This window comes from Mycena indigotica (genome assembly GCF_014461135.1).
Source record: "Mycena indigotica strain 171206Taipei chromosome Unknown Mind.scaff0003, whole genome shotgun sequence".
NCBI lineage: Eukaryota > Fungi > Basidiomycota > Agaricomycetes > Agaricales > Mycenaceae > Mycena > Mycena indigotica.
Genome location: NW_023503002.1, coordinates 5,482,981 through 5,497,715, shown reverse-complemented (window position 1 = coordinate 5,497,715; position 14,735 = coordinate 5,482,981). Strand labels below are relative to the sequence as shown.

Sequence of the window (14,735 nt, the reverse complement as noted above, 5' to 3'; positions counted from 1 at the left end):
AGAGAGGTGGAGGTGTGAGGGCGTGCAGCCTGGGGCGCTGCAGTAGGCACGAGCCTTAACGGCAGTAGGCCTCACCCAAAGGAAGACCCGATGACGGGGGCCGTAGTGGCGGAGTGGGGGGCGGAGCCATGGCGGGGCTCAGCCATCCGAACGTAAGCCCGAACGCTGACATAGGTTGGGGACACCCAAGAGGTCCAACGGGTAGAGGTTGCAGGGAGACCTTGATGAGCGACAGCCCAGAGAGGCTATAAGGCCATAGGCTCGAGGTCTCAGAGGAAAGTGGTGCGGCCACATCCGGAGAGGTCTCCGATGGCATTAGTGATCCCTGATGGTGACTCCGGAGAGACTCCCAGAAAGGGGTGGCCATGGGAGTTGGAGGTTGGGGACCACTGGATGCGGGATGTGGTGGGAGAAGTGGAGGAGGAGCGTCAGGGTGCAGGAATACAGAGACTCGGGTGGAGACACGGAGACGCAAGTGGAGACGCGGAGACGTGAGCGGAGACGCGGCGCTTGATGGGATCAAGTGACGGCATCAGGGTTTCCCCTGACACTATCAGTATTAGCAGTAAAGAGACACAGCAACTTACGCATGCCAGAGCACCACAAGAGTTTTCCTGGTGTTGCCTCCCATTCTTGAAATTTTGGATGAGCTAAAAACCACTCCCCAGTATTCTCCACCCGAAGTGTGTTGATTTCACTCTGGCAAACAAAAGAATTGATAGGAGAAACCCATGCTCTGATGCTCTTCCTAATATCTGAAAGCCATGTTAGACACAAGTGGTCATAAACTAATAATTTGGACTTGCTGTTTGTATTTTCTGTGTCATGCACACTGTATAACTTGAGTTAAAGAAGCCAATACTCAAAAGACAACATACTAAATGTTGGCAGATTGGATGTGATCAAATCGGGGGCCTTCACCAACCCCACCTGGACCACCAGCCCCACCTGATGCGGGGCCGCCTGCCCCACCAGCGCCACCTGTCAATATAAGCCAGAGAATTTCCTGTCTTGGGAGGTTCTTACCAATTGCATTTATGTAGACTGCAGCAGATTGAGATCCAGAAGCTGGGGTGGGGGAAATTGGAGAGTGCTGGTACATCGTAGTCGAGAGGCAAGAGTAGCACGACTAGACCTCGTGGTTTCCGTGCGGCGTTCATGCACCGCGTCCATCTGTCGATCGTGTGAAGCCCGGTGGACTCTTTACCTCGGCGCTCGCGGCATGTGCAGAATCGGCCCGACCAAAGCCCATGAGCCAGTAGGGGCGTTGCAATGCGTGATGGCCACTTGTGGGCTCATGCACTGTGTCTTCCCCAGTCGCACATCTGCATAGGTAGTTGGTGCTGTCGACAGACGGCCATCCACGTATTGTGACAGACGCCTGCCAGTCACGGTGGCGTGTGACGGAGAATCCCGGCAACGTGGAGCGGAATACTATAGATATATCTCGCTCTTGCTGACCCGTCACTCTCCACGATTGTTGTGGCACATGTGGAACCCGCCCAAGGCCAATGACCTCTTCAGGACCTCGGCGCGGAAAAGCGCCGCACCTGCCTCAGGCTCCCGCCCCGTCTCTGTGCGCCACGTTATCGCTCGCGCGGAGTGTGCTACTGACCACAAGAAACCAGTAGGCACCCACTCGCTTCGGGTTCCACAAGCGCCTCTGGCGAGGGCCGGAGGGCCCCGACTTCTCCGTGCGTCGTTCCCCGTGCCGCTGCTCATATGCGTGACCACTCTGCACTGGCAGCTCAAGGGCTCCATCGCGCCGGGCCACATCGACGCGCAGCTTATCGGCGAGTTCGCGGAGGGGAAGAACAACAAAGCGCTCGCTTCAATCAACGGCGCCATTGGCCCAGGCGTAGCGCCTATTGAGGTGCACTGGGTGGCGGGCCAGCTGCGCGCGCGCATCGTTGTGTGGGACCTCGATGGCCATATTATGGTGACGCATTCGGGGCCGCGGATCGGGACGGCGACCAGGCGAGTGATGGAGATTCCGTGAGTGGTATTTCTGCTTGCAGTGGCAGAGGTTGATTGAGTACGTGCAGGGAGAAGTATCAAGCGAAGGCGCAAGAGGGCAAGGGTGAGAAGGCGGAGGCGAAACGGTGAACTTGAGGCTCGGTATCAGCCGAGGAGAAGCTGTACATCTGGTATACATACTGTACGTCGTTGTGCGATTGCGGCCGAGGCTTGTGGGCAGGTCCCACATTGCTGGATGACGTGGCTCCGGTGAAAAAAAAAGATAGACGCCGAGCTGTCACATCCGTCGATCACTCCATTTCGATCGATCAGCATGGGCCCAGAACGTGGTCCGTACGCCCGACGCTTCCCGCTTTTGTCTCCCACCACCACCCACCCCGCGCTTTGCGGCCCTTGCCCGCGCATACGACGCGTCACACGCGGTATTCGCAGTGCTACACGACCGCTGGCGGCCCACGAGGCGAGACAAGCTGCCCATAACGGTGTGTGGCGCGCTTCGTTTGTTTGCTTCGCTTATTGTCCTGCCAGGCCCCATCCTTTTTCCTCTTTCTTTTGCCGCAACACACACTACCTTGTCGATGTTCGGCAAATACGGGCGCCTAACACCGCCCGCGCCATCTGGCTCGCCCATCGTCGCCGCGCTCGACCCCCAGCCGCAGTTCCGCAGTTCGACCCCAAGACACTCTTCCTTGCTGAGGGCGGGACCCCGGTCGTGCTTGGCCGCGCGTCAAAGGCGGCCGCCAATGGGCGCCTCAACGACGCGGATAACGGCTTTTTGAAGGTACCTACGGGGAGGACGGCGCTGGGGAAGAGACATGCGGCGCTTTGTGTGCGGAATGGCACGGTATGTGGCTTGTGATTGTTGTCGCGCTCTCCATCGTTCATTTCGCCCCTTCTTTCTGACTTGGCTTTTGCGCTACGTTTGCGAGATCTTGGCTTCCATCTGCGACTCTCATGCCGTCCCCGCCCTCCATGTCCTTAGAATCTTCTTCTTTCAATTCTCGCTGTATTCCTCCCCGCCTCAAATTCATGCTTATTTCCCCTCAGCTGTACATCGCAATGCTCGAGCGCGACCGTGACGGCCTCGTCTCGCCCGCCGAAAGCAGTCCACCCCGCGAAGTCTCTCCCAAGTCAGAATTCATTGCCATCCGCTCCGTGCGTCCTTCGCTCACTCCTATCATTCTCTTCCTAACGAATTGGTAGCGTCTGGGTGTTGCTGGCGCCGCATCCCCGGGAGTTACCCTTCTCGTCGACATCCTCATCGAAATTGCCGATGTCGATGTGTGGCGGATACCCGCCTGCGCTCTCAAGCAGCACAAGAGCGCGCGGTTCCTGCGCGAGCTGCCGGGCGAGGAGAGCGATGAGGACTTCGCGATGGACGTGTGCTAGACCGTGATAGGAAGAACGAATTTGTTGTATCATTTGTCCGTGCTTTGCTTGTTTTCGTGTTTTGTTTGTGGGCTCATAGTTTGTATATGTACCTACGCTAGAGTGCGGCCGTTCGTCGCGTTAATGAGAGATGAAATATAGTACGCCTTCCTGCTGTCTTCAAGTCTGATAGACGCTATCCAGTTAATACTCTCCGGATGTGCTCCTCGTGGAGCACCCTCCCAAGTGCCTGGAAGTGCTCTATAATTCTTTCGTTAACCTCTGCAGGGTCAAAATAACAATACAGGGGCACGCTCACCGTTCATCTGTGCGCTGTCCAGCGCGGTTATGCAGAGCACATGTACGAGGACCAGGCTTGGGCTCAAAGCATTTCCGTTCTGCGGTAGCACCCTTGGCGAGAAAGAGAAGGAGAAGATCTGGGGCGGATCATGCCTGTTGATATCATTCTCTGGGCCGGCTGCGCACGGTCCGTCAACAGGGTCACATGTTGAAGAAACTAGACAAAATATTCCATGTTTATTAGAGTAGGACTACCAAGTATTTATACTACTCTCTTTATTCTAGTATATTCTGTATTCTGAGTCAATAGAAAGTGGGAGAACATTCCCGACGCGCTGAGCGTCGGTGATGGCGCAGCCGCTGACGTCATCTCTCGGCGATGACTCGGGTTCGCCAACCCGCTTACTTCAACACTCCCCCTCGAACACGAGTCGAGCCGTGCTTTCGCAAGCATGGTGCGCAGTGGAATACCTCGCCTGGGTTAGAGGCTTTCTTGTGGTGTTGTAGACTCCCCCTTTCTCCATGCAGTCTCTGATGCTGACTGTAAATCCCAGTGTCTGTTGCCCATGTGCCGTTTGCTGCTTGGCCGTTCCTATGGTCCTTCCTGGCCGCCCTCGGCGCCAGCGTCAACCCGGAGTCCATGCCGTGCCCATACCAAATCCGTTGCCGCGGCCCATAAGCCCTCGGTGTCCATGTCCGTGTCCGCGAGTACATTCCCATGTCGTGGTCGGTAGCCTCCGGCCCGGTTCCAGTTCAAGTCCATCCAATTCCGAGTCCGACTGTGATCCAGCCCATCGTGGCGATCCCTTTCGTGACTCTGTTCCATTCCATTCCAGGTCCCAACCAACTGATCCAGCCCATTGGCGATCCCATGGCGGTAACCCATCCCAAGCCAAATCCATGCCGCTCCGGCGCGCCGTGAGCCCGAAGCTGTGTCGATGACCGATCTGTGCTGACCATGCTCATCTGTCCGTGTGCTGGCGATGCTGAGCCATCTGCCATCCGTGATCGAGTGTCTGGTACGTGTCGTTCCCTTCGCCGCTCTTTCCCGCGCTGCTCTGCCAGCCCATTGCCGTAGAGGGATCACATCCCAAAAGGCTGCTCCTGGAGCCGTCCCATCGCGTGGTCGCTGTGTGTCGGAGGAGGGTGGTGCAGGGGATAATAAGTGGTGTCGCTACTGTGGGGTGCTTGGCCAATGTGAGGTGCCGGGGCCCATAACCTGTTGAAGAAACTAGACAAAATATTCCATGTTTATTAGAGTAGGACTACCAAGTATTTATACTACTCTCTTTATTCTAGTATATTCTGTATTCTGAGTCAATAGAAAGTGGGAGAACATTCCCGACGCCGCCGAGCGTCGGTGATGGCGCAGCCGCTGACGTCATCTCTCGGCGATGACTCGGGTTCGCCAACCCGCTTACTTCAACATCACATGCTCGCGGGATTCGTTTCTCCTTAAACACCACTCGCTCCGGAGGGACCGTCACCCAGTCTCCGCGTCCAGCTCTTTTCGTATATGAGCAGGGCGATGCCATCATTTATCATGTTGCGGCGCTGAGTCGCCGCTGACACGTGTAGCGCTGCCACAATAAGCGCTCGGCTGTGCAACATCGCCAATGCTCCTTGTCCTTGCACTCATCACTCTCCCCAGCGCGTCGCCCATGTCCGTGGTCCTGGATGCTCCAACGGTCTGCGGCAACCACCGGACGGCATACAACATCGTCTGGGGCTGCCTCGCCACGGTGTTCGCCTGTGTCTGGGTGCTACCCGCGCGGCCTTCATCGCCCGCGCCGCCCGCCTCCGCACCCGTATGCACGCGGTGGCGGTGGCAGCTCGCTGATGGGACACTTGCCCTCCGCGCGCGGGCCAGGCTGATGCTCGTTGGCCTGCCGGCATCCGAGCTCATCGCGGGCTTCGCGCTGCGCCCGCGCGTCATGGCGGGGGACTTTTCTGAAAGTACGCAGCATTGGATTGGCGAATGATGGTGTTGATCATGACGCTGCTTAGAGCTATTTGCCTCCCGGACGCACGGCTTCTCCATCTGCATGGTTCGTCGATCCGGCCGGCCACCCGCTCGTGACGTGGGCCCAGCTCACGGGGGCGTCGGGTTTCTATGATGTTACGACGCGGCATCTCGACGAGCATCCGCCGCCCACGCTTGGGGCACTCCAGGACACCGCCCGGAGCGTGATCATGGACAAGAGCAAGGGCGACGTGTTTGCCAAAGCCATCGCCTGCAGCCAGGGCGTGTGGTTCGGCGTGCAGTGTCTCGCGCGCATCGCACAAGGTCTGCCGCTGACACAGCTCGAAGTCGCGACTCTGGCGTTCGCCGTCGTCAAGTTGAAGACGTCAACCTGCCATTCACGTGGGCGCTCTGGTGGGACAAGCCGCTCGACGTGCAGGAGCCCATCGTGCTCGCCGCCGCACCGGAGGCGGTCCCGTCCGGGCCGTTCCTGCCGCCGAAGGACGCTGCTGACTCCTCGGCGGTTATCTCGGGCTTTGTCCGTCTTGTCGGACTCGCGCACTCGGCGGACACGTGGCGCGCAGACGTCGCGGCCAGCGTGCCCGACACGCCGCTCTCCATGGAGAACACCTGCGTCCTCGGCGAGCTCGGCATCGCGGCGGTCTTCGGCGCGGTGCACTGCGCGGTGGAGTGGGCCACGCGGACGGAGGTGGTGGCTGCGGATAATGGATCGATGGGTCACATGCTACACTGATCTACCCTACTACAGGTGCCCCCTTTTGAAATGGCGACGTCCTCGTCGCCGGCTCAACTCTCTAAGCCCATAAAACCTAAACTCTGTACCTCTGTAACTGCTATAGTCTGCTGAATGGGATAGTGGCTGTTGATGACCAAATCATAGGGCAATATTGATGGTCGATGGGAGGGTGTAGTGTCGAAAAACGGATGTAGGCACAGGGAAAGGTCGACCATGTTGTCCCCCCACACGACTCCACACCCTTGGATAACGTTCCGATGTAGACGGCCAGCCCTTGCTGACTCTACACCCTTGGACACGCTCCGATGTAGACGGCCGATGGCAAGGATGACACAGCCTCACGAGGACTGTGACGGCCTGGATGACGACTGGGAGATGGTGGTGGTGGTGGTGTATAGACTAAGGAAGGTGGTGGGAAGGATGCGCTGACTGCTGACTGGCTGCTGGGCTGAACTCGACACTACGCCAACTCGATGGTGCTGACAACAACTCTTCGATGGTCAGGTGGCAGGGATAGATGGATGGGAGACATGGGGATGACCACCCATGGACCGAGCATATAGAGCTGCGAACGAAACACACTCTCGTCACCACAATGGAGTGGGCCACGCGGACGGAGGTGGTGGCTGCGGATAATGGATCGATGGGTCACATGCTACACTGATCTACCCTACTACAGCGGCCTGGGCTGCGCCGTTCCCCTCCGCCGCGGAGAAGTGGCTGTGGCGATCCTCTGCGCTCCTGTTGACCAGTGCCCCACTTGTGGCGGTGCTCCCTGCGGGCATCGCAGGCACAAAGCTGTCCCCGCGCAGCCGTCCCTTCGTGTGGCTTGGCATCGGGCTGTATATTCCAGTCCGTCTCGTTCCGCTTGTGCTCCCGTTCACTGCTCTGCGGGCGCTCACGCCTGCAGACTTTGTTGATGTGGTTTATATCCTCCACCTATACTAGCTGTTGACGGGTTAGCCCGGGGTATCTCAGTCAGCATGATGTCATACTGTAGATGTATGTAGAAGACGGACGACTTTGAGACGAACGACTTGACGCCAATAGCTTCACAGACGTAAGCTATGTCTCCCGTTCTTGCGCTGCCACCATTGCCCAGTTCTGACGCATGGTCCCACGTCAACTTCTTGACCACCACCATCGGCACCTTCCTCTGCTGCGCTGCGCGTTCGCGTTAAGGAATCCCTGTGCCAGCCGGTCTACTTGTTTTGGTCGAAGAAGAAGAAGAAAAAAGTGGCGTCATGTCATGCGGATGACGTGATTTATTCGTGTCACTCCCGACAGCCGACTCACCCTTCTTTCCTTTCCGCCACGACGACCGCCGCGACGAGCTGGGCGCTGCTGCTGCTGCTCGCTGCCGCCGCCTACCTGTACCTCTTTGGTCCCGTGAGTGCCCGCGCCGCCGCTGTCACGTCATCGCTGACCTCGTGCCCTTTCCTTCTCCGACCTTCCCCACCTTCCACGGCCCCATCGCGCCCATCGCACCCGCTCTCGCCCTTCTACGCGCCCCAAAGACCCCGCCCCCGCTGTCGATGGTTGACAAGAAGATGGAAGAGAACATCGCGCAGTTTTGCGGCGTTACCGGCGCATCGTGCGTGCTCTTTCCCCCTCCCATTGTCGTTGCCGACTCCGATGGCGCCAGAGTGAAGGACGCGCGTCGCTTTCTAGAGAAGTATAAGCGGATGGACGCCGCGGTCGACGCCTACTATGGCGATCCGGACGCCATTCCCGCCTCACCCCCACCCCAGTCCCACTTTGTACGACCGGCGTCTGGCGCGTCTTCCACGGCCAGACTAAATGGGTTGTTTGATAAGTACAAGGGTGCGTCGCAACTGGGGACTACTCGCCATACTCACCAGCAACAGACGCGGATGGCGAGCAGATAACGGTCGATGGGACGATTCGGATGTGCGAGGACCTCAGCGTCGACCCCGAAGATGTGGTGTTGCTCGCTGTTGCCTTCGAGCTGAAGAGCCCTCGTATGGGCGAGTGGTCCAGAGCGGGCTATGTCGATGGCTGGAAGGCACTGGGGTCCGTCCTTCCATTCTGTCCCTCTTTCTCCGTGGCTCACTTACAGCCAGCGCTGACTCCATTCCCGCGATGCAAGCCGCGCTCTCCCGCCTCCGCACGCGCCTCACGTCTGGCGACGACCCCGAATACTTCCAGAAAGTCTACAACAACACGTTCGAGTTTGCGAAGAGCGAGGGGCAGCGGAGTATTCGTGCGTGTCGTCGTTTTTTCCCCCTGTCGATGGCTTATCGATGGCGATTATGTACAGCGCTCGAGACGGCGACCGCGCTGTGGGGACTGCTGCTGCCGTATGCCACGCTGGGCGGACGAGTGGACGATCATGGGGACACGCTTATGGGTGCGTGTACATTGCAGTCTTCCCTCCCCGTTTTTCCCGTCCTTCATTCTTCCTATCCCACTTTCGCTGCTTTTCGTGGCATGATGGTCTGTTATCACCACGCTTGTTGTCGGCGTCAATGGTGCCCTTCCGGCACGCTATGATTTGCTCCCTTCATACTATTCTTCCACCTTTCACCCTTCTTGCTTCTTTCCGCTCCTCGCATCCCCCCGGTGATCTCAGGAATGGTGGCGGCTTCATCGCTGTCAGTGCTTCTGGCGGTCAAGCGTTATCCTGTCCCATGTACTTTATCTTCTATCGCCGTCTCTCTCCATTCAACGCTGCCGTTGTGGCATGATATAATCACTATGCTACGAGAACGCGGCTTGCGCTTCTTCCCCTGTATCTTTCGCTCTTTTTATACCCGTTCCCTCTTCCACGACTCCGCTGACCTGCGATCTACAGACGGCGACGGGTGGCGTCCCGAATACAACGACTGGTGGTCCGAATTCCTCACGGAGAAGCGCAGCAAGGGCGTGAGCAAAGATACGTGGATCATGGTGCGTATCCTTCCCTTCCCCATCCAGCCCGTTCCTCTTTCGCCAACGCCGCCCTGGTGCTGACCCGCTCCCAGTTCCTCGACTTCGTCCGCTCGATCGACGCGCGCTTCGCGACATACGACGTCGACGCCGCGTGGCCGTCCTCCATCGACGACTTCGTCGAGTGGGCGAAGGAGCGCCTGGGCCCGGCGTAGCGCATCGCGCTGTCGGTGTACATGTTTTGTTTCTTGTTTGTCTCGTTTGCAGTCTGAATTTGTTGTCCGTGTATTTGATGTAGAAACGCCGCGGTGGCGACGCGCAATATATCGAGCTGTTGTTACGGTGTACCGAGCCAGATAACTTGCAAGTTTCCATGGTCTTGCGCAGTACCGGCCAAGTCTGCGATCACTCGCGATGCACGGGCTTCCTTTCCTTCCCTCGATTGAGGTGCATGAGACCGAATACCCTGGCGTTGCGCTTGCCGTGCGCGGGCCCCCCATCTACAGTAGTGTAAAAGTAGCTTCTGGTACTTGTCAAAGAATGAGGGTAGGTTAGTCTGGCCTATTGTGATATTATTATGCCAATGCATAATAATAATATCATGATATCATAATATGGTCCTTCACAGGATAATATATCCATGATTTAATACAATAATAATAATAATAATCTCAAATATTATATTACAATTGTAAGGGATCATGTGAGGTGACAACTGTGACTGATCACGTGACTGGTTTGTGTGCAGATAGCCCTGTACTTACAGCTCTTTTCAATGAGATGTGGAATGACACGAGCGAAACTCTTCTCGGCTAAGCTGTCATGGACCCCAGGCCACCGCTACCTTTTTGGGAGTTTTCGCCGTTTGGCTGTTGATAGGCAAGTAAACGACTTCGCAATTGCAGAAAAGCTAGACTAGAGTGTACCTAGTGTCCATTTGAGTATATAAAATGACTAAGTATTAGATCTCGTACTGTATGATGAGGCAATGCAAGGAGAAGACGATGAGCAGTAGTGTAAATCATGATATGCAAGCAAACTAAACGGAACAGAGACCAACGAGTGCAGCGGCAGCAGCATTAGTATCCCAGTAGCCTGAAGAGTCCGCTGAAGGGCTGGCCGGGTCGTAGAGTCCACCAAATGGTGTTGGCGTTGGAACCATACCCTTCGGGAGCGGCAGCCATTGGTCAAGATGCTCGTCATGGTACCAGGTGACCCGGTCCTAATAAGACTACAGGAAATACACGGAGGGACCGACCTAGCAGGGGAGGATCCAAAGAGAAGAAACTCTAAGGGTCCGCCTGCTAGGGCGCCAACTATATACTGGTCGTCCGTAACTGCCGACGTAGAGTGCAGAAGGCCTGAGCGGCGTCGCAGGCTCTGTCCCAAGGTGATCGTTGGGAGGGTCTTGACAGATCGGTGATTGTGCGGGCGAAGGAGGCCGTGGACGATGGTCGGGGTGGGTCGGAGCGTCCGAGGGGGCGCCGGTCGGATGCGCCTCGGATGCGTTCGGAGGGTCCGAAGGAGGCCGAAGCGGGGGTTCCCCTGACATCACCCCCCCCTTTGAATGCGGCGTCCCGACGCATAATACGGAAGGGCAGCGAGTCGAAGGTTGCTGAGGCGATGTGCCGTGGTTTACCCGGGTATATCCGATAGAAGTCCGCAATCTTGTCTGGCGCAAAGACACGGTCGAACCGGACCCACGAGTCGTGTGAAGCATCGTAGCCTTTCCACCTGACGAAATAGTTAAGACGCTTATACCTTATCCTGGCATCCAAGATTTCCTCGACTTCCCATTCGGGAACTCCGTCCTCTAGTTCGGGGGGCGGTTCGTCGTAGCCGGGTCGTCCATCGAAGGGGTCGTCCTGAGCGGGCTCGAGCTTAACAACGGGGAAGACGGGGTGGAGCTTGGAGTAACGCGGGGGAGGTCGAGCTTGTAGGCACCTTTGCTAACCTCTGCGAGCACCTTGAACGGTCCAAGGCGCTTGTGGGAGAACTTCTCGGAGGGCCGAGTCGTTCTAATGTCAGAGGCGTCCAACCAAACCTTATCACCAACTTGAATATTCGGAGCGTCCGAACGTTTCCGATCGTAGTACCGTTTATACTCGTCTTTGGCTTTAACGAGCGCGGCCTTTGCCTCGGAGACGCCGTTTGCTATCCGATCGCGAAACTCGTTCACCGACTCCAACTCTGAGCGGGCGCCTGGCTCGAAACCCATTCGGGGGGAGCCGACCAGTGTCAGTCATAAAGGGTACCTGTTGAGTGGAGGAGTGAACGTGGTTGTTATAGGCGAACTCAGCGGCAGGGATAAGCTCATCCCAGTCGTCTTGTTGGTAGTTGGTGAAGATCCGGATGTACTGCTCGAGCTCTTGGTTAACACGCTCGGTTTGTCCGTCGGTTTGCGGGTGATAAGCCGTGGAGGTAGCCGGTTTGACGCCAATTAAGCGCCAGAGTTCGCGCGTGAAGTCAGCGATGAACTGTGAGCCACGGTCCGAAATGTACTTCTCGGGGGTTCCGTGGTGCCTCCAGACGTTCCGATAGTACAAGCGGGCAGCTCCGACCGCGTCTATTGTCGTATGGCACTCAGTGAAGTGGGCACGCTTCCCGAGGGCGTCAACCACTACCATAACCGCGTCATACCCATGGGCCTCGGGCAGCTCGACAATGAAGTCTACAGTGACAGTGTGCCAACGTTCGGGCGGGACTTCGGTCGGATGCAGCTCTCCATGCGGAAGCCTTCGGAGGGCCTTCGTGCGGCAGCATAAGTCGCAGGTCGCGACGTAGCGTCCGATATGGCGAGACATCTGCGGCCACCAGTAGTTGCGCGAAACCAACTCTAAGGTCTTGAACCGCCCGGACAAGTTCGGAGCCAGGCCCAGAGACGGTGACGGCCTCAAGCGCGCGAACATGGAACAGTTCGGGGCGTAAGAGGGTAACATCCGAGTTGTCATCGGAGATGCCGTGGTCAGGCCGACGAGAGAGAGCGTCGGGGCGGCCCATCTGGCGACCTGGGACGTGGTGCAGCGTGAAGTCAAACCTAGAAAGGTACAACGACCATCGGGCTTGCCGACGATTAAGGTGCTGTGCCTTTCGGAAATACTCCAAATTCTTATGGTCAGTCCAGATCTCGACCGGATGCGCGGCACCCTCGAGGAAATGCCGATACTCCTCGAGTGCGCGGATGATCGCGAGCATCTCCTTGTCGTGAATCTCGTAGTTGCGCTGGACATCATTTAAGCTTTTGGAATAGAACGCTATAGGGTGCCACTTCCCGTCCGGGGCGGATTGTTGTGAAAGAACCGCCCCCGTTGCATAATCTGAGCTGTCTGCTTCAAGTCGGAAAGGCCGGGAGTCGTCCGGGATCGCTAAGACGGGCTCTGAGACGACCGCGTCTTTGATAGCTTGAAAGGCGGCGGCCTTGGCGTCTCCCCAGGCCCATTTCTGGTCTTTCTTGGTGAGCGCGAAGAGAGGTTGCGCTAGGGCCGAGAAATCCCGAATGAACCTGCGGTAGAAATTAGCAAACCCCAGGAACTGCTGGACGTCCTTCTTGTTCTCGGGCGGAGGCCATGCGGAGAGTCCGGCAACCTTAACGGGATCCATTTCGACGTGGTTGTGAGAGATGATAACCCCCAGGTACTCGATCGATGATTTCTCGAAGTCGCACTTCTCCTTGCGGAGGTACAGCTTGTGCATTTGGAGTCGCCGAAGGACTTCGTGTTGAGGATATGCCCGGCCGGCCGGCCGGACCATCCACGGTCACATGACCTCGGACTGACTCGCCTCCAACGCGGCTCAGTCAGCACTTAGCAAGACTTGTAGATAGTTACAGAACATTCTAGATACTCTTACTTGTAGTATATATACTGGGCTGAAAGCCCCCAATATCATCTCATTCTTGTTCTCTCCGGTTCATCTACTCTCAACAGGTTATGGGCCCCGCCCTAAACTGAACAGTCTCTCGATATCTGTCTTACCCCCGCGTATCAGTCTTATCGATCAGCCAGCACATCGCTACGTCATAATCCTCATTATCCAGCATGTCTGACGCTACCACCTCCGCTTATCGCATTCAGCACCTTGCCGGGTCCACCGACTATCCCACATGGGCTGTCAAGCTCACCGACATCTTGACAGATCTTCAGCTCGATGACTATCCAAAGGGTCGCATTCTCAAGCCTGGCGCCGCAGCGCCTGTCGTCGTCGTTTCGCCTCCAGCAGGCACCGGCACAGCCTCCGCCCAGCAAACTGCTGCAGCCGCGCCCGCGGCACCTGCTTCCACCAGCACACAGACTGTCGCTGAGTGGGAACGCAAGGACCGCCAGGCCCTGTCAGCCATCCGACTTCGCGTATCAGACGGCCCGCTCGTCTACATCACCAACTGCACCACCTCCAAGGATGCGTGGGACACATTGGAGAAGATGTACCGACCGCGCGGCGCATTCGCTGTCATTCTCCTGCGCCGGAAGCTCTTGCATCTCCAGTGCCCAGAAGGCAGCGACATCGAAGAGCACATCCGGAAGCTCACTGCACTCCGGACACAAATCCAAGCCCTCGGCTCTAAATTTGAAGAAGACGAGTTCTCCACGGCCCTCCTCACATCCCTCCCGGAGTCCTGGAACTCATTCATCCAGACTGTCGACACCTCTTCCTTCACCGACTCTGCCCCGATCATCGCGCGCATCCTCGAGCAGGATCGCCAAAAGAACGCCAAGCCCAACTCAGATGCTGTCGCGCTACCCGCCAAACCCTTCAAGCCCAACAAGTCCCGCGCGGACACCGTTTGCTATGGGTGTGGCCGACGCGGACACATGGTTGGCGATTGTCGGGACACGAAGAAGGGCAAGAAGTTCACGGAGGAGCAGAAGCGCCAGAATTACCAGCGGTCCCTGGGAAACGGCAACGGCCAGTCGGGCCGTGCTCACGTCACGGAGGTGACATCATCTCCTGACGAAACGGCTAACTATGCCTTCACTGCCGCCCCGTCTCTTACCACCGGCCTGGATGTATGGCTCGCTGATAGCGGCGCCACTAAACACATAGCTCGTAATAAATCTATCTTTTCCTCGTATACGGAGACCCCCGGCCAGTCTGTCACCGGCTTCGGCGCAATGCCAAGCCCCGGTATCGGCAACGCCGAGATCGCTTCCCACGTAGGCAACAACGCCTACTCGCTCACACTCAAGAACACACTGCACGTCCCCGACGCGCCGTACAACCTCATCTCTATCGGTTGTCTCACGGCTGGCGGATGCTCTGTCGAATTCTTGGGCGACACCATGAAGGTCTTCGCACCGGGCTCCAAACGCGAAATCATGCGCGGCACGCGCACCGGTAACCTATACAAGGTCCGCATCACGCGATCATCACGGATGCCGGCGCCACCCGCATCACCTCCCTCTATCGCACTCCCATCCGTCTCTCCTCCGTCTCACTCCTGGGACAAATGGCACCGTATCTTCGGCCACATGCAACATAAGTCAG

The 14,735-nt window shown here is 57.3% G+C and overlaps 2 protein-coding genes across 2 annotated transcripts; both read left to right on the top strand.

Annotated features, from left to right (window-relative positions):
• Nucleotides 1-1,426: 1,426 nt before the first annotated feature.
• MIND_00401900 (uncharacterized protein) lies at nt 1,427-2,106 on the top strand (the record flags this gene model as incomplete). Its single annotated transcript, XM_037360844.1, has 4 exons — nt 1,427-1,576; nt 1,632-1,694; nt 1,748-1,995; nt 2,046-2,106. Exons 1-4 carry the CDS (start codon nt 1,490-1,492, stop codon nt 2,104-2,106), a joined length of 459 nt encoding a protein of 152 aa, XP_037223729.1. The 5' UTR covers nt 1,427-1,489.
• Nucleotides 2,107-7,432: 5,326 nt separating this feature from the next.
• On the top strand, nt 7,433-9,469 carry MIND_00401800 (Defective in cullin neddylation protein; the record flags this gene model as incomplete). The annotated part of the gene is made up of 7 exons (XM_037360843.1): nt 7,433-7,541; nt 7,653-8,189; nt 8,234-8,399; nt 8,450-8,589; nt 8,647-8,736; nt 9,181-9,275; nt 9,350-9,469. The coding sequence occupies 7 exons, from the start codon at nt 7,433-7,435 to the stop codon at nt 9,467-9,469; spliced, it is 1,257 nt and encodes a 418-aa protein (XP_037223728.1).
• Between the last annotated feature and the right edge of the window lie 5,266 nt (nt 9,470-14,735).